General features: G+C 41.6%; 1 protein-coding gene across 1 annotated transcript in view; it reads left to right on the forward strand.

Annotated features, from left to right (window-relative positions):
- Positions 1 to 24,598, forward strand: part of SPAG16 (sperm associated antigen 16) — a 389,408-nt gene that overhangs the window by 134,088 nt on the left and 230,722 nt on the right. The window contains exon 11 of the mRNA XM_033171018.1: positions 22,175 to 22,318. Coding sequence (XP_033026909.1) covers positions 22,175 to 22,318 — 144 coding nt within the window. The remainder of the gene's footprint in view (positions 1 to 22,174; positions 22,319 to 24,598) is intronic.

Consider the following 24,598-nt stretch of genomic DNA (forward strand, 5'->3'; position numbering starts at 1 on the left):
AAGGAACACCACCACCATCATTGAGTTGAATGAAAATAACCCATAGTTTTATTTAAAGTACTGGAATAGCTAAGCTGGCCCTGAGCAGGATTCCCATGCCAATTGTTATTCATTTACTGCCCATGCTTGGCGTCAGGTCCCCAGCAATAGACCAATCATCTTTCAGGTATCGGAGCCCTTCCTGCCATTTGTGCTGTGTATCCCCATCCAGTGACTCCTAAGTACATTGCAAAGTCACTCATCTTCTGAGTTGGCAGAAAAGGATGCTTTTTCCTTGAATATTCCTTATCAAAGCTTCATCAGTTGGGGGAGGCTAAAATGTGGATTTACTAATAGAAGGAAAGTTTTTAAAAAATGAAAGAATATGAAGAGTTAAAGGAGTATGTTCAGACTTGGCTGCATCATAGACAACTAAATGGGATTTTTGTAGGAAGATAACAAAAAGGATTTAGTTACACAATCTCTAGATTTCAAAAAGAAATTATAGAAGAGAACTCTAAATTATTTTTAAAAAGCGTATAATATATTATTAGAATGGGAAACTAAAGATGAAGAAGTCAAATCTGTAATGATCAGATGGGCACAAGATTTGGGGCATAATATACAATTTGAAGATTGGGGAAAATTATGAAAAGTGAATTTGAAATTCACAGATTGTACATTGCTGAAAGAGAATTACATGAAAATGATGTATAGATGGTATATTACACCGGTAAAAATGGCAAAAATGTATAGAATAGAATAGAAGAATGGTTGGAGATCCTTTTAAAGAAAAGGAAGGCACTTTTTACCATATGTAGTGGGAATGTACAGGTGAAACTCGAAAAATTAGAATATCGTGGAAAGGTTCGTTTCTTTCAGTAATTCAACTTAAAAGGTGAAACTAATATATGAGATAGACTTATGACATGCAAAGCGAGATATGTCAAGCCTTTATTTGTTATAATTGCGATGATTATGGCGTACAGCTGATAAGAACCCCAAATTAACAATTTCAACTTTGGGGTTTTCATCAGCTGTATGCCATAATCATCACAATTATAACAAGCAAAGGCTTGACATATCTCACTTTGCATGTCGTGAGTCTACCTCCTATATCAAACTCCAGTAGCTAATGAAAACAATTGCTTACATAAATGGACTTTTCCATGATATTCTAATTTTTCGAGTTTCACCTGTAGAATTATCAAAGAAAATTGGGAAATGATATATCATTAATTGAAAAAAAAATGTTTAAAATGACATTTGTAAAAAAAAAAAGAAGCCTTCTTGATAGGTATCTTAGGCCAAGAATTGCTGAAAGAAAAATGTAAACTATTTATGTATGATACAACAGCAGCAATAATTTTAATAGCTCAAAGTTGGAGGACTGGAGAAGTACCAACAAAAGAACAATGGCAAGAAAAACTATGCAGAGTTAGCAAATTTTACAGACAAACTACATGAAAAAGACAATAGTGACTGAAAAAGAATGGGAACTTTTTACAATTTATCTGGAGAAACAACAAAAATAAATGGAATCATTGGCAGGATTTGAATAAACTTGCACAACTTTAATGAATTAAAATACGAAGGATGACAATGTAACTATTCAATAGCACATAGACATGCAGGATACAACAAACAACGTAATAAACCAGAAGGGGAAGATGAGGGAAGTCAAGGGTGAGGACGGGGATTGTAAAGGTATGTTTGGACTGACATTTGTTATTACAGAAAAACATAATAAAACATAATAAAAATAAAATGTAATAAAAATATTAAAACAAAAATGTGAATTGAGGGGTTATTTTCTATTTAAAATTATTGATGATTTTCCTTGAGTCAGCATCTGAATCGTGCTTATAAAATATTGTGCACTTGTATGGAAATATTTTCTTATTCTGTCATGAGGAACATAGGTATCTGGAAGAAGTGTGCATGCTCATATCAAGAACAAACTTAGTTGGTCTCTAAGGTGCTACTGGAAGGATTTTTTATTTTGTTTTGACTATGGCAGACCAACACGGCTACCCACCTGTATCTATAGTTATTACTGATTATCAAATGAGACTTTCAAACACAGCACATGTGTTTTGCTGATGCAAAAATCCGTTTCTGGATTCTGCCATCATTTTTGCCGAGAGAAAGTTCCACTTTGCCAGAACCTCAGCTGCAAAATCAAAAGATAAACTTGAAGCTTGGTGATGCATGGAAGCCTGGAGGAAACAGTTAAAGCTGACAGGCTGGAATGTTGCCCAAAGTATTGTAAACATTGACCTTTCCTCTTAGATTAAATGCTTCATTTATATTGTGTGGACTGAAATGAAAGCTGAGTGGTAGGTATTCTTTTAAGTTTGTGAAGTCTGTTGAAAGCAAAAATGAAATAACTTAAATAAGCAAAAATAAATTAAATAATTAACAATGTTGATGTTTGATTTCCGTGTATGATGCCCCCAGATTTTTAATCTTATTTTAAACTAAAAAAAACCCTAGTCTTACATTATTTTGGTGTTTCCTTTAAATTGAAATGAATGTAAGTTATCTAAGTTATGTAATTAGTTGCATAACTTATGTTAAATAGCAGACCATGAAATGGATAACAGTGGTTTGAGTAACCTTAAAAAAGATAAAACAAAATAAAAAAATAAAAATATTCCTTCCAGTAGCACTTTAGAGACCAACTAAGTTTGTTCTTGGTATGAGCTTCTGTGTGCACGCACACTTCTTCAGATATTTTGTTTTGACTATAGCAGACCAACACAGCTCCCTACCTGTAACTTACCAGTAAAAAAGATATTTAAGGTTTTTATCTTTCTCCTAAGTAGATGGTAGCAGGGAACATTTGGGGGGATTCAAGGGAGTTGTAATGAGGGTCATGGGCTGTCCACCTGTTGGGATGGATTATTCAGAAAATCTCAATGTCAATTGAAGTGGGGTTCCCCCCTCCTTTTAACCAGATCTACTAAAAATACAAACAATTCTCACATATTATATGCATTATTGTAAATGTGATATTATACATATTATATGTGCATACATTCCAGGTTACCTAAAGCACTCAGTACAAGGAACAGATATGGGCAAAATTTGCTAAGGTCAGGTGCCAGGCAAAAACGTCCCTCTTTAACCAGGCCTTGGGCTGATTGACATCCAATGCCCTTTTAAAATGTGTTGTTGAAGGAGGGAATTTTGTGTTGTCTTTATTTTTTATTATGTATTTTCTGATTTTATATTGTGATTTTATATTGTGAACCACCCTGAGACCTACAGGTATAGGGCGGTATACAAATTTAAACAACAACAACAACAACAACAACAACAATTTTATTCATACCCCAGCCACTCTGGGTGGTTTCCAACACATATATAAGCATAATAAAACATTAAACAACAATAATAACAATCTGATCAGATGCAAAAAGTCACAATAACTTTAAACATCTTACATCAAATAAAGCAATATTCAACATTCCATTAGAATCTAATAGTAAACAGTGGAATTAAATATCAGCAAATAATAATTAAATAGTTTATACTTATCAATTACAATAAAGAAATACTAAACTATAATCAATAAAAATAACAAGTCACAATGCATAAAATACCACAAAACATTTAAAAACATGTAAAAGGATTAAATTGAGAAACAAAGACACACAATTTATAAAATTATTAAAAAAAATATCCCTGAACTCCTCTTCTCTCTTCCCAGCTTCTTCTGCTGTTCTCAAAGTCATGGTCTGGGCTGAAGGGTGGGGTAAGGCAGGTGGGAAAAGCCATTGCCTGATGGCCACTGTCCCTGCCGCTACATTCCAGTATCTAGGTTTGGCATTGTTTTGCTTTCTGTACTGCAGCTAATTTTGAGGTGGAGAAGTAAGATGGGAGAAAAATGTGTCTGCGCGGCCAGGCGGGGTCCCCTGAACCCCGGGGCAGCCCCTGAGGGAAATAACGACGCGTGACAATGTTCTATGGGATTAAATTGGCCACAACTTTATTAATATTCAGATGTAGGAAGACCTTGGCTCAGGCATTGGGCGTTTATCCTTCCCAGCCCCCCAGCCGGGGTTCTGGGTAACTTCAGGGTTATCCAGCATCAGTGGGGAGTGGGCTAGTCTGGAGAACATATGTTCAAGCAGATAGCCCACCCCCCATGTTCGCCGCCGCTGGAAGGGGAGGGCAGTGATGACCCTGGGCATATGGTCAATGCCTCCCCCTGAGACCCCTTTAACGGGAACCCTGTTATCACCACCACAATGGGGGCGGGGGTCACCGCCCCCCACACCCCCAATCTTGTAGATGACTAAAGGATTCCGCCCAAGGCCTGCAACCGCCAAAGTTGTGACGAATTGCTACAGGAAAGGCGAAACCTGCCAATGCAGGGAAGGTCCTTTCCGGCCCTTCAACAGCGACCTTGTCATAGCAGCGCCTGCGTGGCTGTGTGGCTGTGGGAAAAAGGTGGTTAAACCTGCAAAGTAAGCGTCAATTGAGGGAGTGGAGGGTGGGGAAGCTCTGAATCCAACGGTCGCTTCCCAGGTAGGACTCAAGTTCTATTGTTTGCACTGTATAATCCCTCCTTCTACCTGGCCAATCCCCCTGGCAACACCTCCCCAGCCGGGATTGGGCAGCTGCTAGAGTAGGTGGAGTCCACAGGTATCTGACCTGGGAAGGTGATGCCAGGACCAACTGCCAGGAGCTGCACCGTGATCCAATGGGGCTACTCGCGACCACGCAAAAGGCACACCCCATTTGATGTGGGGAAACGCTCATTTTGCACATCATATTTTCTTATATCCTTGTTTCAATGGTAGCCAAAAAGTGCCCTATGGATGACAGAGGTCTCTCCCCCCCCACACACACACCTTCCACAAAATGTATTCTGTTCACAGTCATCATATTATTTAATCTACTTGTGTATGAGTCTGTTTTCAACCGTGTATAAAACAACCTGTTGCTGCAACTTCTAGGAAAACGACATGAAGCAATTACTGGTAATCTAGTCCCGCTAACTTCTCTCCCACCTGTTATCTATAAAATCCAACTATTCTGAAGAAGTGTGCATGCACATGAAAGCTCATACCAAGAACAAACTTAGTTGGTCTCTAAGGTGCTACTGGAAAGAATTTGTTTATTCTGTTCAGACCAATTATATCTATATGCTCCTAAACTCTCTCCAGGATCTTCTCTTGCTTTACACATACATTTTAGGAAGCAGCATAAGTGTGGGCTGGCAGAGCTAACAACAAGATTAAAGAAAGTAAAGGACCTGCAGTAGATTGGCAGTCAGAAAATGGAGACACAAAGGAACGGTCTGAAAAAGACTGAGAGCTGGATGGTAATTTAGAAGAGCAAAGCCTTGGAAAAAATCTGTGATGTGAAAGAGATGAGAAGGCCCATTTAATGCTTAATCAAAAAGGTTGTTGACCTAGAAAAGAAACCATGGTTGCGGCTCCAATTTGAGACTTTAAAAGGATACTACTGGAGGTCAATGCATAAAAGGTTTTCCTCAGACAGACTTTCCTCAGTTTGCTTTTTCCCCGTGCATCTCATTGTTTGTTGAACTCATGCCCTCAGCATAAGAAATAGCGAGGGAGCTAATAATCCATTTCCTTTTTCATTGAAATTTCATACACAGGGTGAATGAATAAATAAATATACTTGCATGCCTTTTCCATTTAAAAATGGCTACAGAGCCAAGAATTTTAGAAGATAGATATGAGAGAAGGGTTTTGGGTTGTTGTTTTTTTTCTAAAAGGTTGTGCACATTTTTTTTTTTCTTTTCACAAAAATCAAGAACACAACTCCACTTTCATGCAAAATAGTGGAAACAACATACACAACACATACATACATACAAACACACACACACACACACACACACAGAGAGAGAGAGAGAGAGAGAGAGAGAGAGAGAGAGTATGGTATAATGAATAGCTTAGATTGTCACTAAGCCCTGTAGCAAACTGGACTCAATTCTCTTCTCAGTCACGAAGCCATTGGCAGCCACTTTGAGGGTTTTTGAGGTGGGGGCGGGGGCAGCTGCTGCGCGAATATTGGTTGGGTGGTGGGCAGAAGGAGCACAGAGATTGACCAGGCGGCATGGTGTGTTTGTGTGTGTGCTGCTTTGCCCTCCTGAAATGTTGGAGGCTATAATCTTGTTGTGCACCACCCTAATACCTTTTGAGATGGTGGTAGATATGCTGTTTTAAATAAATGAATGAATATACATAAACAAATAGACAGGGCTGAGGCAGAAAGTTTGTGGTGCTTCTATGCCGCTGACGGAATATCAATGGAAGTGGCCTGTGGTTCACTTCCACAGCTTTGCAGGAACTCTGGTGTGATTGGGGTCACCAAGGGGGCCTTTTTCTCCCTCTCACTGGGTTCTGAATTTGGCTGGGCCCTGACTTAAGTTTGGATTTAGGTTGCTATATTTGAATAATCTGAATACTTTGGGGTAGGTGATAGTTAAATATTTATTTCCTGGTTTTGTCAATAATACTCCTCCCTGCCATTGACCCTTTCAATAATGCTTCTGTGCTTAATCTCTAAAAAGAGAGGTGCTGGGGCTTTAATCTGTTTTGAAGATACAACATCATTATGTAAGCCCTCCATGGGACACATTCCATTATTGATTGTGTTGTTCAACCTATTGCATGCTGGGCCATACCACCAGCCTGCTGGACTCTGCTCCTATCTACTCTTTCATCATCATTATGCTAGTGTTGCCATATTTCAAAAAGTGAAAATCTGGGAAATTGCCAAAAACAACACCGCCAACATGAGTTGCCATACATCCAGATTTTCCCGGACATTTTTGCGATTTCCACCCAGACACTGTTTCCAATGGCTGAATCCCGGCTATGTCCAGGAAATTCCAGACGTATGGCACTGGTAGCCCTACGTTGTGCAATTTACCTCTGTGAAATGTTGGAGACTCTGAGTCTATTAACAGCTATTTAAATGATCACGGAATGTACCAGTAGTAAGAGGTTCTTTATTTCTGCTAAAATAATTAAAGATAAAGAAAGCATAAGCTTCAAAAACAAATAAGATGTAACTAATGCTGTCTTTCCATTCATGGATGGGTCTTTGATCCAGTGGCAGAGGGAGGGAAGCAATAACCAAATTCCTCCTTCCCTCTGCTAGCCTCTCCACCTCCAAAACAACTGCTGCAGAGGGTTCAGGGACTCTCTTGAGCATGATGAGAAGTGGCATGGAGGACTTTGAACATGACCCTGAAACAGATTCGGCAAAACAGTTGTTCACAAATATTGCATGGTGTTCTTCCACTCTTCATTATCCCGCCTCTCCCAGCCATTTTAAAGAACTCTTGTTTCTGAATATAAGCAGGAATTTGAACATCTTGATATTCCTTCCAGTTTGGATGAACATGCCCACATATTTATTTAAATCTTTTATAACTCATCCACACAGTTTTCATCAATTCTTCATGCAGGGATTTCTACATATGCATTCAGAATATGCAAAACTGAAATAAGCATCATTCCAAAGATTTTCCTTCTGATTATCTGTTTTACCCTGCAGACTTCTACAAGGGAAGTCTGTTTGACAAGTTGTTTGCTTGCAAAGTTTATCTAAAATAACAAGATGTCAATGATTACTTTTATCGCTAAAGGGAAGGAAACCAATACCTTGAATTTTAAAAAACGGAGCAGTGCTTATGTACATACAGCTCTTCTATTCTTCCAGCAGACTATGAAAGAATGAACATATTTTAACTTGTTTATGTGAGCAAAACATAGACCTTTTAAAGGGGGGAAAGTATGTTATTCCATCTGTATATATCCATATCAGGCCATTGGCAGCCAGTGTTGTTCTTCCTGAAGAGTAATCATGTTCTCTAAACAGAAAAAGCAGAATGTTAATGCTGCACTTGTGATATGGATGTTAATTGAGCGGAGTGGGGAGAGATGGATTATTATTACCACTTACCGGTATTTCCTAACATCCATGACCAAAAGGTTTAAGGGAAACTGAATCAGGGGGTGAATGTTTTTTTTCTTGGACTGCAACCAGATCAACACTGATTTAATTTCTCTTTTGTCCTTATTGTTTTTGGGGAAAGGGGGATATTATTTTTATTAGCACATTTCCACCAAAAGGATATTGGCCTGGTACTTTCACATATCAGACTCCAAATATTCATTCACTGTTCCTTTTTCCTACTCTCCTTTTCTTGGAAATACATGATTGGGAGGGGGGATCCTCTTAGCAATTGCTACTTGCATTTGTATTCAATAAATTAATAAGGAGCTCTACATAAAGAAATAAAAGCTCTAAATATACATTTTTATTAACAAAAACTAAGTTAATTTAAATAGAGTGCCTCAGTAATGTTTCTCTGTAAGGAACCATGCTTTCTCATTGTATTTATTACTAAGTGGTATAAAGGCAAAGAAAAATCTAGCATAGAGTTAAATGAATTACAATATAATTGTCAGCAGTTTTATTTGTATAGTTTATTTAAAATGAAAACGCCTGCAGTATTCTCAACAATTTTGTTGGATTTTTAAACTTATATTGACTAATAAAAGTTGCAGCACCAAAAATGCAAGCAAAAGCTCTTGTTTGTAAGTAAGAAATAGATCTTTCTTTAGGCAGCTAGTGGTACAGGCTGATCAGAAGTCACAGGGCTCAGGTATTAGAGTTCAGGAGTTCAAGAGCAGGGCAAGAAGTTTGGAACTGGATGGAAGTGATAAAATCCCAACAAGTTCCCAAGGCTTCCCCACCAAGCTTTTAAAAATGAGACATGATCGACGCATGAGACTCATTCACCTTGCCGAAATGTTGGAATTGCAAATGCATGCTCTGCTGTGATGGATAGCAGCATCTGTGAAGGCACAAGTGGCACAAGACACCACGGCGGCAAGTTCTGGAGGGTGCCTCTGCCATGCTGCGCCACCCCTGCAGCTGCCTCCCTGCCGGAGCAACCGCCCTCCAGCCCCGCTGGCAGCACCCCCCTCGCCTGCCTCTTCTCGGGCTGCGGGTGTCGTTGCGGGGAAGCCGGCGGTGAGCCTCCCGGCGGCGCAGCAGCCAGGGCTCCCACCACTTCAGCCAAGCAGGCGGAAGTGGAGGCGGGCCACAACTGGCAGCGTCCCCGCCCATCAGGCTGCCCCCTCCAGCTGCCTGCAGTGCCTGACCAGCCCCGCCAGCAGCGCCCCCTCGCCCGCTTCTTCTCAGGCTGTGGGCACCGTCACGGGGAAGCCGCGGCAGGGGATAGGGCAGATGGAGGTGGGGAAGGTTCCGCTTGGGATTCAGGCGGTGCAACAGAAGCCGAGATTGGTGGCCCAGCAGGAGGCCAGCCTGCCGCCGGGGGGGGGGAGGGGAGGTGATCCCGGATTTGGGAGTTGCCGAAGCCCTTCCCTTCCTCGTGTGCTCTTCTTCACTTCCCCTCTTTGTCACTGTTTGTCTTCTTCACTTCCCCTCTTTGTCACTGTTGGAAAAGCGGGAGAGTCTTAGCCATCAGTCTTAGCTAGTATAGCTATGCTGGTCAGGGCAGATGGTAGTTGTAATCCAAAACATCTGGAGGGCACCAGCTTGGGGAAGGCTGCTCAACAAATTAGTGCTGTGCCCGGGGGTGGGGGGTGCCGGACGGATCCTTGCACCACGGTGCCAGATAAGCTTAAGACGGCCCTGGTTCCCACCTCCTCTCAGCCTCCTCCCTTGGCTGATCAAGGCCCTCCCCAGCATCCACTGGGGCTCTCCACTCCACAGGAAAGTTGTGGGAAGGGGAGAGGTGGCATCCCAGATCTGCCTTCTGAAATGACTGGAATCAGGGTGGAAAGGAGATACAGTATACCCTTTCTACCAACCTAAAGGTAAAGTTAAAGGGACCCCTGACCGTTACATCCAGTCGCAAACGACTATGGGGTTGCGGCGCTCACCAGAGCAGCGCACGGAAACGCCGTTTACCTTCCCGCCGGAGCGGTACCTATTTATCTACTTGCACTTTGACGTGTTTTCAAACTGATAGGTTGGCAGGAGCAGGGACCGAGCAACGGGAGCTCACTCCATCGTGGGGATTCAAACCTCCGACCTTCTGATCGGCAAGCCCTAGGCTCTGGGGTTTAGACCACAGTGCCATCCATGTCCCACTTCTACCAACCTAGGCCCCCACAATTGAAGTGCCCTTCTTTTTCTTCCTCCTGCAACAGAGCCTGCCAGCCCAAGCCCAAGCCCAACAGTGCTGTGGGGCTCATGATAATTGAACCCTGTCAACCAGTTAATTTTGAAATAAACTACAGTCATTTTGCTTTCTACTGGCAATAAAATTATTATGCAAAGGAAAGTAATTCCACATGTTATTCGCTACTGCTCCTCACACTAATTTGGGCAAATATGACTGAAATGTGAGCTAAGAAGTTGCCAGTTCAAATCATGCTTCAGCTATGAACACACTCCTTAGGCAAGATGTAGGCAGCTAAGCTGCACTCAGGGAAGACCCACTGAAATAAATCACCCAAAGTTAGTCAGTGGCTCTGCTCTGAATAGAATGAGCATAGGGTGCAACATAGGGCTTTTGTAAAGGGTGCTGAGAATTGATATCAAGGAGTTTAACTTCTCTGTAGTGTGTTTATTATGAATGCCTATTATAAAGTAGCATTCAATTAAGTTTTACGAAAACTAGAAATTAATGGCCTTAGTCATGTTCATTCATTTTTGTGGGCCAACACTGCGTGAAGCTGAGTTGACAATCACCCATAATTATCAATATCATTTGACCATAATACAGCACTGCATTACTAATGCTGAAGTCCATTAATATTAATGGGTTAAAGATATCTTCCTCCTCTTTTTAAAAATTTATTTGCTAAAGTTCATTCTACTCTCTCTCTCTCTCTCTTTCTCTCTCTAACATTGCTTCATTAACCTATAATTAATATTATAACATGTAATATTATAAATTTCAGAATAGAATACAAATCTCAGAATGATAAATAGAACATTTTAAATATATTATAGTTTCTTATATTAATAAACATTAATGAATTTATTGTTTATAAACCATTAAATGTACAAATACCAGAGTGGGTGAGTCAGAAGTATTCACGTATTTTTCTGCATGTGAAAAATGCTTTCTGCTCATGGAAGAGATCTTGCACGTCACGACAGAGCTCAAGAAAATTGAAACTAAACTTTTCTTTGGGTGTGTTCTGTGAAAATATTTACGGGTGAAGGTATTGCTCAATTAGTGGAGCATGAGACTCTTAATTTCAGGTTTGTGGGTTTGAACTTCACATTGGCCAAAAAGATTCCTGCATTGCAGGGGGAGGACTAGATGACCCTTGTGGTACCTTCTAACTGTTTAAGTCTATGATTCTGTCTCAAAAAGCGGAGTTTAATTGATTGTGTTTAAAATTAATGAATTGCATAAGAGCTTTCTTTGGCCTTTGGCACAAATAAAGCAAACAAACTGCTATAGAGGCTTACTATTATAGCACTGCATGGAATTTGTGGAATTATGCTAGCAGTTATTTTCCTTCTCCCTGCAGTCATTTTGATCTGGTTCATAGATTTTTCATCATTCCTAAAACAGTGCTGCATTGGGCCCACTTTCAAACCTTTGTCGAAACAAGTAGGATATGAAGAAAGAAAGAAAGAAGAAATAGAAATGTTGTGGGCTCATGTGCAGTGTGCCCCGAGGGACAGGAAAGGAGGGAGTGGCAACAGAACAGAAGTAAAAAACATCCTGGAATTGAAATTGACCACAACTTCTTCTTTTTTTTACAAATGCCGGTAGGCTTTGGCTTAGGTGTAGGCATTGGGCATGTATCCTGAATCAGCCTCCTGCCTGCAAGCTGATGTTTGACAGGGTCAGGCTTGGATTAAGGGTCACCTCAAGACACAGGTCAACTAAGCTGCCCCCCCCGACCGCCATTGGAGGTTGTATGGCCCATTTGCTCCCCATTTTGGCTTCTGGACAGAATGTTCTTCTCAAAGGTACCCTGAGATATCGCATCTGCTCAAGGCAAATGATGCAGCATCTCACCTGGCCCCCACCCCCATCCCATAATAGACTAAGGATTCAATCCAATGCCTTATTCGCCAAAACTTGTGACAATTGCTATGAGGAAGGCAAAATCCTCAAATGGGCCCAATTCATTCCCGGCTCCAAAAATGGTGATTTTTCTCCATAGCATAATCTTCCGAATGCAATGGTTGTGTATAGGATGCCTGGTGGATTGATCTGCCGCTGACGACACTGCTGGCCCTCAGTGCGACCAGCTTAAACCCCCATGGCAGTGGACCAGAGTGAAGTCTTTAGCCCTCTGGTCCACTGCCAAAGCACCCCGCCCCAAAGGCCTTCATTAGGCGATTTTGATTTAAATTTTGGCAGGCTATCCCATCATCCTCTGCGGCCAGCCAGAGGCCAAAGCAATGTGGCCAGCACTGGAGGAGGAGGTAGCTGCCCCTCCACAAGGAGCCATGCCAGGCCACAACTGTTAAGGGGAAGTGATTTTTGCTGCGGACCCTCATCTCTAACAGTGCTCTTGTTCATGGTTCAGCCAGCTAGCAGTTCTAGGATTTAATAAATTGGATTTAATAAGTGGCGCTGTGGTCTAAATCACTGAGCCTCTTGAGCTTGCCGATCAGAAGGTCAGTGGTTCAAATCCCTGTGATGAGGTGAGCTCCCGTTGCTTGGTCCCTGCTCCTGCCCACCTAGAAGAAGAAGAAGAAGAAGAAGAAGAAGAAGAAGAGTTTGGATTTGATATCCCGCTTTTCACTACCCTAAGGAGTCTCAAAGCGTCTAACAATCTCCTTTCCCTTCCTCCCCCACAACAAACACTCTGTGAGGTGAGTGGGGCTGAGAGAATTCAGAGAAGTGTGACTGGCCCAAGGTCACCCAGCAGCTGCATGTGGAGGAGCGGAGACGCGAACCCGGTTCACCAGATTACGAGCCCACCGCTCTTAACCACTACACCACACTGGCTCTCTTGTCAAAGTCAAAGTGGAAGTAGATAAATAAGTACCGCTCCGGTGGGAAGTTATACGGCGTTTCCGTGCGCTGCTCTGGTTCGCCAGAAGCGGCTTAGTCATGCTGGCCACATGACCCAGAAACTGTACGCCGGCTCCCTTGGCCAATAAAGCGAGATGAGCACCTCAACCCCAGAGTCATCCGCGACTGGACGTAATGGTCAGGGGTCCCTTTACCTTTAAGGCACTGATTGTGGGGTGCAGGCAGGATTTTCTTGGAGTGGAAACTGACTCCATTGTACAGTTCTGATTTAGGGCAATGCTGAGATGGCTTGGTAGGTGGGACTTTGGTAGGGGGTGAGGGAAGTGGGAATGAGAGCAGTAGAGGGAGACAACGATTGGACCAGGAAAGGTGAATCTGATATGTTTTTCTCTAAAATGCAGAGCAAAATAAATTTCCCGTTCCCAGTTGCTACAGACCTTTGCGCATTTCACACTAGGGGACAGGGCTGCATGGGGCACCCCCATTCCTGGCTCCCATACTGATGAAAATGAGAGTATTAATTCCCAAATAGTTCAGAGGTTGGGGGGGGGGAATCAAATATTTATGCATGTTAGTTTCAATACTTTTTAGATTCATGTATGTGATATATTTTTAATGCCCACAATATTCCTTTCCTGAGGTACAATGCAATCACGTTTTTTTACAGAAAGCTTTGAGGATTCTTGGTAATGTTTACTTTCTTGACAGTATATAACACCAAGGTTACAACTGCTGACAAAAGGAGGTTTTAACAAAGAGAATGTCCTGTTAAAAGAGGTGGCTGGGGTGTGTTTGTTTAGAATCTATAGCTAGTTGAGCACAATAACAGCTGGAAATGACAGTATTTGTGTATTCTGAGAAAGAGATTTTGTGGTGCTCAACCTCTTCAGTCAGAAATGAGCTATAAAAAGTCTGTAATCTGAAACTGGCAACATCAGATGCTTGAGTGCAAAAATGGATTTTGTTGTTGTTTTCACCTGGGATCAATCTAAAGGAGCAGATAACCCAAGATGTTTTATTGTTAATTTTCTTTTCTTTGTATTCTGCAGGAGTACTAAAATGAGTTGGGAAGTTAGTTGGGTTCCCTCTTCCTGCTCAGCTATGGATTCAGGTATCCAGTGGGGGGCAGGAATGGAATATGTCACTGGAAACTATTGATCAATAGATGTGAAGCAGCATATTTGAGCAGGAATTCACATAATTGTATGTATGTAAATCTTAATGTTACTGCCTCTGCTAGTATGTTTTATCCCATCTGGCCTCCCCCATCCTATGATATTTTACCGCAGCACTCCAAGGTGTGTTAGGGTGAGAGATAGAAACTGTCCCAAGGTCACCCCATGAGCTTATGACTGAGCAGGGACTTGGACCTTGTTCTCCCTGATCCTAGTGTGACGTGATAACTTCTACATCATGTTATCCTGGTCCACAAACAGCCTGGTCCAGAAACACTGGTACTCCTCTCCAACGAGGCCACTTGGGTCTCAAATGGCAGCATGGCGTTGAGAGGCACACCCCAGACCATGAGCCCGTTCTCTCAAGGGAAGTGCTACGCCATCCAGGACAGGTTGCCTCCCTAATTTTCATACACACATACATACTATCTTATCAGGATCAGCCTTAGTTTATTGGCCTTCATCTGGCCCTTCACTTTCTCTAGACACTGGCTCAGCACTTGCACATCCTTTCCTGATTCATGGGGAATGGAGGGGGGGCAGGGGTCACTCACTCACTCACTTATTCATTCATTCATTCATTCATTCATTCATTCATTCATTCATTCATATTAGTGACATTGCATTCCCAATCCCTCCTAGTGGTTTCATATAAATATTCTGGGGGACAAGGTGGAACTTCATGGCAGACTGCCTACACATTCTATGTCCATTGTTTGTTGAAATCTGCCCTGCTTAGATGGATGTCAAGTGCATAATGATAAGGTTGCACAGGAAAGAATGAAAGAAAAAGTATGTTGCTTTCACATAGCTGAGCCTGAACATCCTTTTAGTTTAGTTTTTGAATTAGAGCGAATGTTCTAACATCCCCCTATTGTTTCCTGATATAACTTTATCTGAGTGGGTGGCTATTGAAAACTAAAAATGTAAACCGTCATCTCCGCATTTCTTGTCTACTTCCCTTGGTAAAGGTAAAGGGACCCCTGACCATTAGGTCCAGTCATGTCCGACTCTGGGATTGCGGCGCTCATCTCGCATTACTGGCCGAGAGAGCTGGCGTACAGCTTCTGGGTCATGTGGCCAGCATGACAACGCTGCTTCTGGCGAACCAGAGCAGTGCACGGAAATGCCGTTTACCTTCCCGCCAGAGCGGTACCTATTTATCTGCCTGCACTTTGACGTGCTTTCAAATTGCTATGTGGGCAGGAGCTGGGACCGAGCAATGGGAGCTCACCCCATGGCGGGGATTCGAACCGCCGACCTTCTGATTGGCAAGCCCTAGGCTCTGTGGTTTAATCTACAGCGCCACCCGCGTCGCTACTTCCCTTACTGAAATGTATAATGCAAGTTTTTTTTTAAAAAAATGGTTACTTAAAAAAAAGAGAGAGGATCACAGTCTATTTGTCACAGAAAAATGTCATCAGCATGGTAATTGTAGAATAATGCAATGCACAGTTTAAAGACTAATGTTAGCAAAAATAAAAAAATAAAATTTACTCCACATAGGAAGACTAATGGGGCAAGTCTTAGATTAGTTTAGTTTTATACATAGCTTTGCCCGTAAAATGAATATTCACATACATTTTATTTAATTATTAGTGCATTCATCTGAGTGATGTTTCTATTCATGAATATCCCTTTCTTAACCATATTTCTGCACCACATATAAATTAAAACTATTTTTTTCCAGAGCCTTAACAAGTGGCCATTATTTATCATGAAAAGTACACAGATTTGAAGTTTGTCTATAATACCTAATGCCATATCAAAATGTTACAGTTTTATTTTTCTGATAGGGCAGGTGATGTATGTATTCTTTTCCTAGCATTTCTGTGTTGTTCAAATATTTAATTAGTGATTTAAATTTGTATCCCCACAGCCAAGAACTAGCATAACAGCAGCATCCCTGTAGTGTGTGAGAGAGTGCGTGTGCACACACATGTTGGACATCTCTCAGTGCACAATGCGCTGCTGAATCCCTATCACTTTGTTCCAGGGCACACAGTGTGAGAGCCTGAGGAGAGCATCTGCATGCTCTTTTTCTAGGAAGTCTTCTTAGTAAGAATGGATCATTTCAGGCCAGGGATAGTGGGACCTGCCCCATTGCTAGACCTTGGCGAGAAGGTTGAGGGGAACACAGTACCTGCATTTGCTACCACCTCTGCATTTCCCTTCACCTGACTGGTGGTAGGTTTCTTCACTTTTGGGCAGGGGGAGGATGAAGTTCAACACAGACTTGTTCTGTTTGCTTATGGCAGAATGGTGTTTGCCCAGTCTTTTTTCTTTTTTCTGCATTGGGTCAGGGACCCTTCCAAATCCCTACTTGTGTGAAGATTTCCATAGCTCAGTGATGCTCCTCTGCTTTGCATACAGAAAGTGCTGTCCCCCTGGCATCAGGGAGAAGTGTGTGTACTGCAGTTTGTTTACTGCCATTTTAATGTGATTTAAATTTTTGTTGGAGGCTGCTTTGGATTTAAATATTTTAAATAAGTGCGATAAAAATATAACATGGAACAATGGAGACAAGGCTATTGGGAAATATGTTCATCACAAACTGTAAGTAGCATCTGTATGGGTTGTGTGAATAGGCATTGTCAGAAATAACAGCACACAGGAGAAATGGACATGCAGCGTGAGAGTCCTGTTGAATCGGTGCAATATGGGCAATGTCAAATCATTAGGCGATTTATGAGGTAGTTGAAAACCCTTGTTACCTAATGGCTAGAAATACTAAATTTATTATCACTGTAAATGTCAGAAAACTGTAATTCTTTGACCTTAAAAGAAATGTTTTTGATGATATCATACACAACAGTTTTCAGACCTGTAAAATGTCAAACCTCCAACTGAATAAAAGCAAAAAAAAAGTTATGTCATCACCAAAATTAGATTTAAATAAAGGCAGAAATGTTTCAAGCTGAAATGAAACCCATCCATTCATAAAGGCATTGTTAATTATAGGATGTTCCAGTCCTGTTCTGCTCGCTGAGATTTGAAATCCTTCTTTCATATTACTCTTTCCTTATAATTGATTAAACCTTACTGGACAAGGAAGAGAGCCAGTGTACTGCCCAACTAGTTCTGTGTGCTGAAGGGAACATTAGTTCTTGAACAGAAGTTCAGTCACTCGACCCACTTCAGACTCTGACCCCATTTCTCCAATCCCAGTAAACCATAGCTAATCGTTACCATGAACACTCTGAACAGGGGCACTTTGCACCTGCTAAGCATACGGGAAAAACAAACTATGATCCCTGCCTTATGTCTGAACTGGAGATTGTGAGTGTTTTGCTCCAAACCAGGCTCTGTAACCAATGTTGGTTTAAGCTGAATGGCTAATAGCCCCATCTTCTTCTTTCAGCCTGTCATAGTGGGAAGGCCAGGCAGCATAGGAAGAGAATTTGCACCTATCTTACCCTGACCATGGATCTTTTATATCATTGCTATCAAAATACTTCCTTTTTTATAAATTTTATTTTTGCATTTTTTATTTTACATAAACAAATGAATTAAATACACAAACATATAATCCCTTTTGACACACACACACACACACCGCATTGTGGATCTTAATGTAATGATTTCCCCCTCTGCATTTCTTTCATAGCTATTTTTTATAAATTCTTTGTCAATCCATAGTTCGAACTTTTACTACAAGTTTTCTGTCAAGTATCCAATTTAAGGTATATTGCAGTTTGGACAGTATCATCTGCTCATAGAATATGAAGTAGAGACAGGAAGGAAAGGGCAGTTGCGTGTTGAGGTCCCCAGACCACCCCTCAAATAATTCACACTTCAGACATAAATTTAAGTTTAAGGTTTTTGGCATTAATTTGGCCACAACTTTATTAAAATACAAATTGCGTGAGTGGTTGCTTAGGCATTGGTTCGGACTATCTGTCACTCTAGGGACAGAACTGACATTTGTCAGTAAGGGGGAAACCCAATTTGGGGAGAGAATTGGAGCCGGGGGTCTGGTCCTCGCTTCTCCCCAAATGTTCCCAGGGGCTCTTGCGTGGCCCTGGCCCCCGGCTGGGGGATACGGACAAAAGCCTAGCGAGCCCCTGGATTCCTTTAACGGAATTCCCCGCGCAGCAGCAGCATTGGAGGGGCAGCCGTCAATTCTGACCCCTCCCCCAACCAAAATGAACCAATGCCTAACCGCCAACCTTACAAGTTGTGACTAATTGCTACGCAGTAGGCGAAAACCCAGATGGCACCATCCAATCAGCCAAATGGAAAAAATTCCTACCAGGCCCCTGTCCCAAAAGCAGACGACCCCATGACAGGCATAGCAAGGTCATACACAGAGGCCTAGTAAAAGGGAAGGGAGGGCGGGAGATCCGATGCACGCAGCGAAGAGGGGGAATGAGCAGCGTGCAAAACAATATATAGACCCTAGCCTGTCAATCAATAAATTGCTACATTCAAATCTCCCCAACTACAACCTGGACCCAATTACAAAAGACCATCTATCCTAACCCGCCCAACAACAGAGGGGTGTCTTTCTGGCCCCAACCGCAACACGTGCTCTCCAGGAAAGAGAACACGCTATGTCACACAATTCTGATGCCTACTTCTAATATCATAATGCATAGGAAGGTGTGTGTGTGTGTGTGTGCACAGAAGCAACAGATAGGCCATTAAATGCATATACGCAGGATCAGGGCCCCATATATTGCGAATAGGAAGTGACATATCTTTTTTCCAATTCTAACGATGACCTTGAAAAGGGTAATGCCTTAAATTTTCATATTAATTTAGGAATTTGAATTGGCAGGTCATTGCTGTATTTTTTAATCAATTTGGAAATACCTTCTTGTATAAACCTTTGTAATTTAGCAGAACTTGCCAAGTGGCAAGTTTTGTGTCACATTCTTTCTAAATGTGTACAGAGCGCAGCAGTGCTTCTAACCATCTGTGAAAGAGCTGCCATGCAAGAGAAACCTGGGAATTGCTAACAATAGTGATGAATGTTAATCTCAAACGAGCTAGAGATAGAAGCTGCATTGTTTCAAGTTGGTCAAGCTAAAATTGCATTTGGGAACAGTTGTTTTCCTTTTATGGAAAAAGAAGACAGTTTAATATTTCTGTGCTCTCCGAAAACATATACGTTGAAAAGTGCCAAAAGTTAAACAATAAACATTACTAGCGAGTCAAATAATCATTGTAATTTCCCTCACAATATGTCTGTTTTGCTTCACATTTGAACACGCCAATTCTATTTAAAATATATATATTCCGGCAGAACCTGATGAATGTTATTAATAACCACTGAGGTAACCATTGTTGAAAGCAGACAAAATGTAAGTTGTCGTGCTTTTTAAACTGGAAGCTAATAGATACCCCCACCTTTTATCTACAGCGAATTGTAGAATGAACATTGGTCACAATATGCTGCACAACCACCACCAAGTAACAAAGTCTAATTATATATTTCAGTGCAAAATAATGAAATGGGGGGGGGGACAGCCTCCCTTGGGACAATGAGACTAAACTTCTGAATGCTCTAGATCAGTGCTTCTGGTTTGGCTTAGTGTGATACTGAAGACAGGTCAATGAGTATAAAATCAGTATAAAATAACAATACCCAGCAATAAAAATCCAACACAAACTAGCCACTAAAAGCAGCAATGAAAAAGTGGGACTGTAAGACCCATTTAAAGGTGGTGAAGTCTGCTTTTAGTATTGGTCGTAGACATCAGGGAAAACTGCTGATGGAGGTACTTTTCTTTTGCTTGTCTTCCTGAGAAAAATAATGGGGAGTCATGGGGGGAAATGTGAATGTTGTGTGATTCAGGAAATGTTTTTCTGTATTTTCTCTTATTCCTTTAATAACTTGGAGGCAGCGATAAGTTTATCAAGTAGTTTTTCCACCAGATGTGAAGCTTTTTTCAGGTTACAATAATTTAAAGACACAGAAGCCTTTGGTCGCGTCGGATGAGATCTAGGCAACTGATGCCACAGGCTCTTTATCGTGACTTCATCCCTGATTATGTGTATTGAGCATCTCTAGCTTCTGTTCCGTCCAAACACTCAGATGCACAGTGTAGTCTTGTGCAGATGTTCAGTGTCAAAGTACATGTGGAGTGGGGAATCACAATTCTGAGTTATTTGTGGGGCACAGGAATTCGTTCACCCCCCCCCAAATATAGTCCAGCCCCCCACAAGTTCTGAGGGACTGTGGACCAGCCCCCTACTGAAAAAGTTTGCTGACCCCTGGCTTAGACATACATGAAGACAATTTCATTGAATCTGGTGGCACCGCTTGGGTGCTACTTGAGCCCAAGTAACAGTGATTTTCAATTTGGAGGTGGAAGCGGTTTCAGTTATTGGTATATTTATGCTTCAGAGTTGATAACATATCTTGAATGGTAGCATAAACTGAAGCTAGTCCTAGCTTTGTAAACAAAAACACACACACACATTAGCCATTGTAATAAGCAGTGTCCAATTCTATTCAGGTTCTAAAGCATTGAGGCTAACCTGTGTCCCTCCAGCTCTTGGTGGACTCCCCGCTCTTGCCATATACCTGACTGTTGGCCAGGCTGCCTAGGATTCATGGGATTTGGAGTCCAATAACAAGTGGAGTGCTGCAGGTTAGCGTTAAATAATTCCAGATAATGCAATGGGCATATAAATGCATCAGATGAAAATGACTGTGACAGCCTCTGCATTGCCACTTTATGTTAGGGGTGGGGGAGAATGCTGATATCACATGTGCCATGGCATCTTAAAGTACTTTCACTTGAGTCTACAGGGGCTTCTGTACTGGAAATAATTAGATCCCGTGAAGAAAAAGAAAGCAAAACTTTTTTTCCATTGCTGAGCTGCTGAAAGAAAAGCAAGGGCACCTAATTAATGTTACGCATATGGCACCCTTTGAGGAATGATTGTGATTCCCTTTTGCAAGTGGCAGCCCGAACATACTTGTGTCACCAACCCAGCTGCTAATTAAATGGTATTCACTTCTGGTTGTACGACTCTTGAGCAGCTTTCGCATTTTGCAGGAGCCCTGTAATTAAGGCAGAGGGGGGGAAACCCTATGGATTCTGCATTGTGTGTTACATTCTAGTGGCAAGAGCTTATTTTCTCTGATATGCTATACATGTTATTTTTACCAACCAGTTGCTACAGATTATTACAAAGGCACTTTGAAAAATAGTTGTGGCTTTTTCTTTTTCTTTTTCAAAAAGGTGTTTAAAAGGAAGTCTAGAGAAAGACAAGGGAGAAGATAATGTTCCATATAAACACAGGCTTATTGAAGACAGTGGGGTGTGCCCAAACTGGAAAAGGGACTTGTGCCATTTCTACTTGGATTCAGAGAAATGAATTATCTGTTTTTTTAAAATCTTCTTCAGATAGGAAAAATATCAATTTAAGAAGGGAAAGGGGGGTAGAGAGTAAAGGAAATTATTACAAATTACAAACTGGACCTTAGAGAAAAGCCCTTTCCTGCAGCCCATCCCCCAAGCTTGCAAATAAGCTGAGGAGTGCATTGGGTTTGTTTCTCAAGTGTCCTCCCCTCCTTGCCTGGGTGCAAGCTCAGATGATAGGATTTGGGGCAGATCCTATCTCCTCCACAGTCTCCCAGGGTAAAGGGCAAGTACCTTTCTCAGAAGTGAAAGCCATTTATATAATGTGTGATGAGGACATCAAGTAAGATTTGATTGTATTTTGAAGTTGTGAATGATTATGCTGGGTTCAGCATTCAAAACATTGACATTAGGAGTGAGTTGTTTCCTAATTAATTTGGAACCTTGACTCTAAAAAAAGTGTATCTGAAGAAGTGTGCATGCACACGAAAGCTCATACCAGGAACAAACTCAGTTGGTCTCTAAGGTGCTACTAGAAAGAATTTTCGATTTTGTTCTAAAAAAACACAAAACCTGTGATGTTGCTAGAGTGTATGTATGGTAGGTATAATGTAGCTGATGGAACCTCATTCCTGAAGCAAATGCCTTAACAAATTGCTGGGGTACTATGGTCCTTTTGATTTCATTTCTTAACCCCTACTTCCTCCTTTTGCTCCCTTCAGTTTGGCTTTACATCCGAGGAAAGACATTGTTGTTACTGGAAGTGATGACCGCCTGTGGAAAATGTGGGCCTTTCCCAATGGGAACATCATCATGAAGGGCGAAGGTCATACTGATTGGCTTTCTGGGTGCTGCTTCCATCCAAGGTCAGTAAAAGCAGCATTGTGAACCAGTACTAAGCCCTTCTGGGAAAGTGCTTGTTTGCTATGCCTTTTCTAGCCGGCCGGCTTTGATGACTTTCTATTCCGAGTGGATCCTTCTGCTGAATTTCCAAACATGCAGATAAATGTTCCTTTGGCTTTCACTGTGTTGACTTAAGATTGATTGCTTTCAGTATTTTGTACATTTCAGACTTTTGTCCACATGCTTGTGCATCTCACAAAGTGTAATAAGCTTTTCAGATCTCTCCATGTGCTTATCACAAGGCTGAATTAGATGCATCCTTAAAATCACCTCTAAACACTGCAATTGGCTTTTTAAATGTTTATTTTATTTGTCCAAATGGTATCTATTTTTTTCTTCCGTTTTACCTAGAGAACAAGTGCATCAACCTTTCCCTAAAACTTTTCCCACCGTGACTTAAGAAAAAGAAGCAGTGATTTAAGTCACAGATAGCCAACAACTCATTGCATTTAATTACTATATATATAACTAAGGGCAATTTGACTGCTTATTTGCACAATTAATTGGGCATGTGAGTGGTTTATTAGCACAGGACTCTATAGTCAGAGAAGGGAGCTCATTCAAAATCTTAAGAAGAAGAGTTTGGATTGGATATCCCACTTTTCACTACCCGAAGGAGTCTCAAAGCGGCTAACATTCTCCTTTCCCTTCCTCCCTCACAACAAACACTCTGAGGTGAGTGGGGCTGAGAGACTTCAAAGAAGTGTGACTAGCCCAAGGTCACCCAGCAGCTGCATGTGGAGGAGTAGAGACACGAACCCGGTTCCCCAGATTACGCTCTTAACCACTACACCACACTGGCTCTCACACCACACTGGACAAGTAGATCTAAAAGTCATCTGAATTGGACATTATTACCGGTAGTTGCTTAGTCAACTCTCTCTCTCTCTCTCTCTCTCTCTCTCTCTCTCTCTCTCTCTCACACACACACACACACACACACACACAGTGATGGGGATGGAGGATCTCTCCTTTCATCTGATACCCTCTCTCCACTCCTTTGCTACCCTTTCCCTCCTGCTCAGCCCTCCTTTGCTTCTGCTTGCCTCTCACTTTTGCCCTGCTTCTTCAAAGTTTGCCACTGCTACTTCCTATTGATTGTCCTGTTCTGGGAGATCCTTGGTTGCAATGGTGACACCTTGACATACACTCCTTCTACTTGCTTGTTTGCTGAAACATCAGGCCGAATGGCACAGTATCTGCTTCTGCTGCAGGCTATCACTTTACCCAGGAGACTCTTTGGTAGTGGATAGGAGGAACAAATGCTTGGTGTTACTAGACTACCACTGCATCTGGGATCTGGTGGTGATGAGTCCTTCCCAGCTTCATCGTTCAGACACAGCGCATGTGCTTTGCACGTAGAAGCTCCCAACTTAATTCTCCAGCATTTCTAGTGATGGGAAAGACCCCTGGAGAGTAGACAGTACTAGACCAATGATCTTACCCAGTATAAGCAGGATCAAATGCTCCACTGAAAAGGCATCAGGAACACCATTGACAGATTAACCATCAAAGTATCACTCACACATGAAGTTGTGGGCAGGATTTTAAATATAAGCATTGGATTTAATGATAGTGAAGTTCAGATAATAAAAACATATATTGCAAAACAGCTAATAAAAATAAGTAAAACACCAAACATCAGGAAAGATGAGGTGGGAAGTCTAGAAGAAATTTTTCTTGGGAAAATTTATTTGGAGGTCTTTAAGCGGAGGCTTGACAGCCATCTGTCAGGAATGCTTTGATGGTGTTTCCTGCTTGGCAGGGGGTTGGACTGGATGGCCCATGTGGTCTCTTCCAATTCTATGATTCTATGACTCTTCTATTCTAAAATTGTGTATGACATAAAATGTTTGGGAATATTTTTGGAGATTTTTTAAAAAAATGTTAAGAACAAAAAAGGCATCTTTAAGAAATAGCAGGTCACTGCCACATGTGTACAAACTTACAAAGGAACTCCCTCTCCCCCATGCGTGATCTCATTTCTTAAAATCCGCATGGGGGAGGGGGAGTTAGGAGGGGAGGGTAAGAGGGAGGGGGAAAGGGGAACTTACAAATATTACTGTGGTAATGGATAAATGTCCAGTGTAGTAAGGTATTAATTTGTGGGCTTTGGAATCTTTTTTTTGTTTGTTTGTTAATTAATAAGTGTTTATTTGATGATGTATGCAATGATATCTAATAAAAAGAAACAAAACAACAACAACAAACTTACAGAGGAAACAGCTTTTTAGTGTGGCTGC

This window comes from Lacerta agilis, chromosome 1, assembly GCF_009819535.1.
Source record: "Lacerta agilis isolate rLacAgi1 chromosome 1, rLacAgi1.pri, whole genome shotgun sequence".
NCBI lineage: Eukaryota > Metazoa > Chordata > Lepidosauria > Squamata > Lacertidae > Lacerta > Lacerta agilis.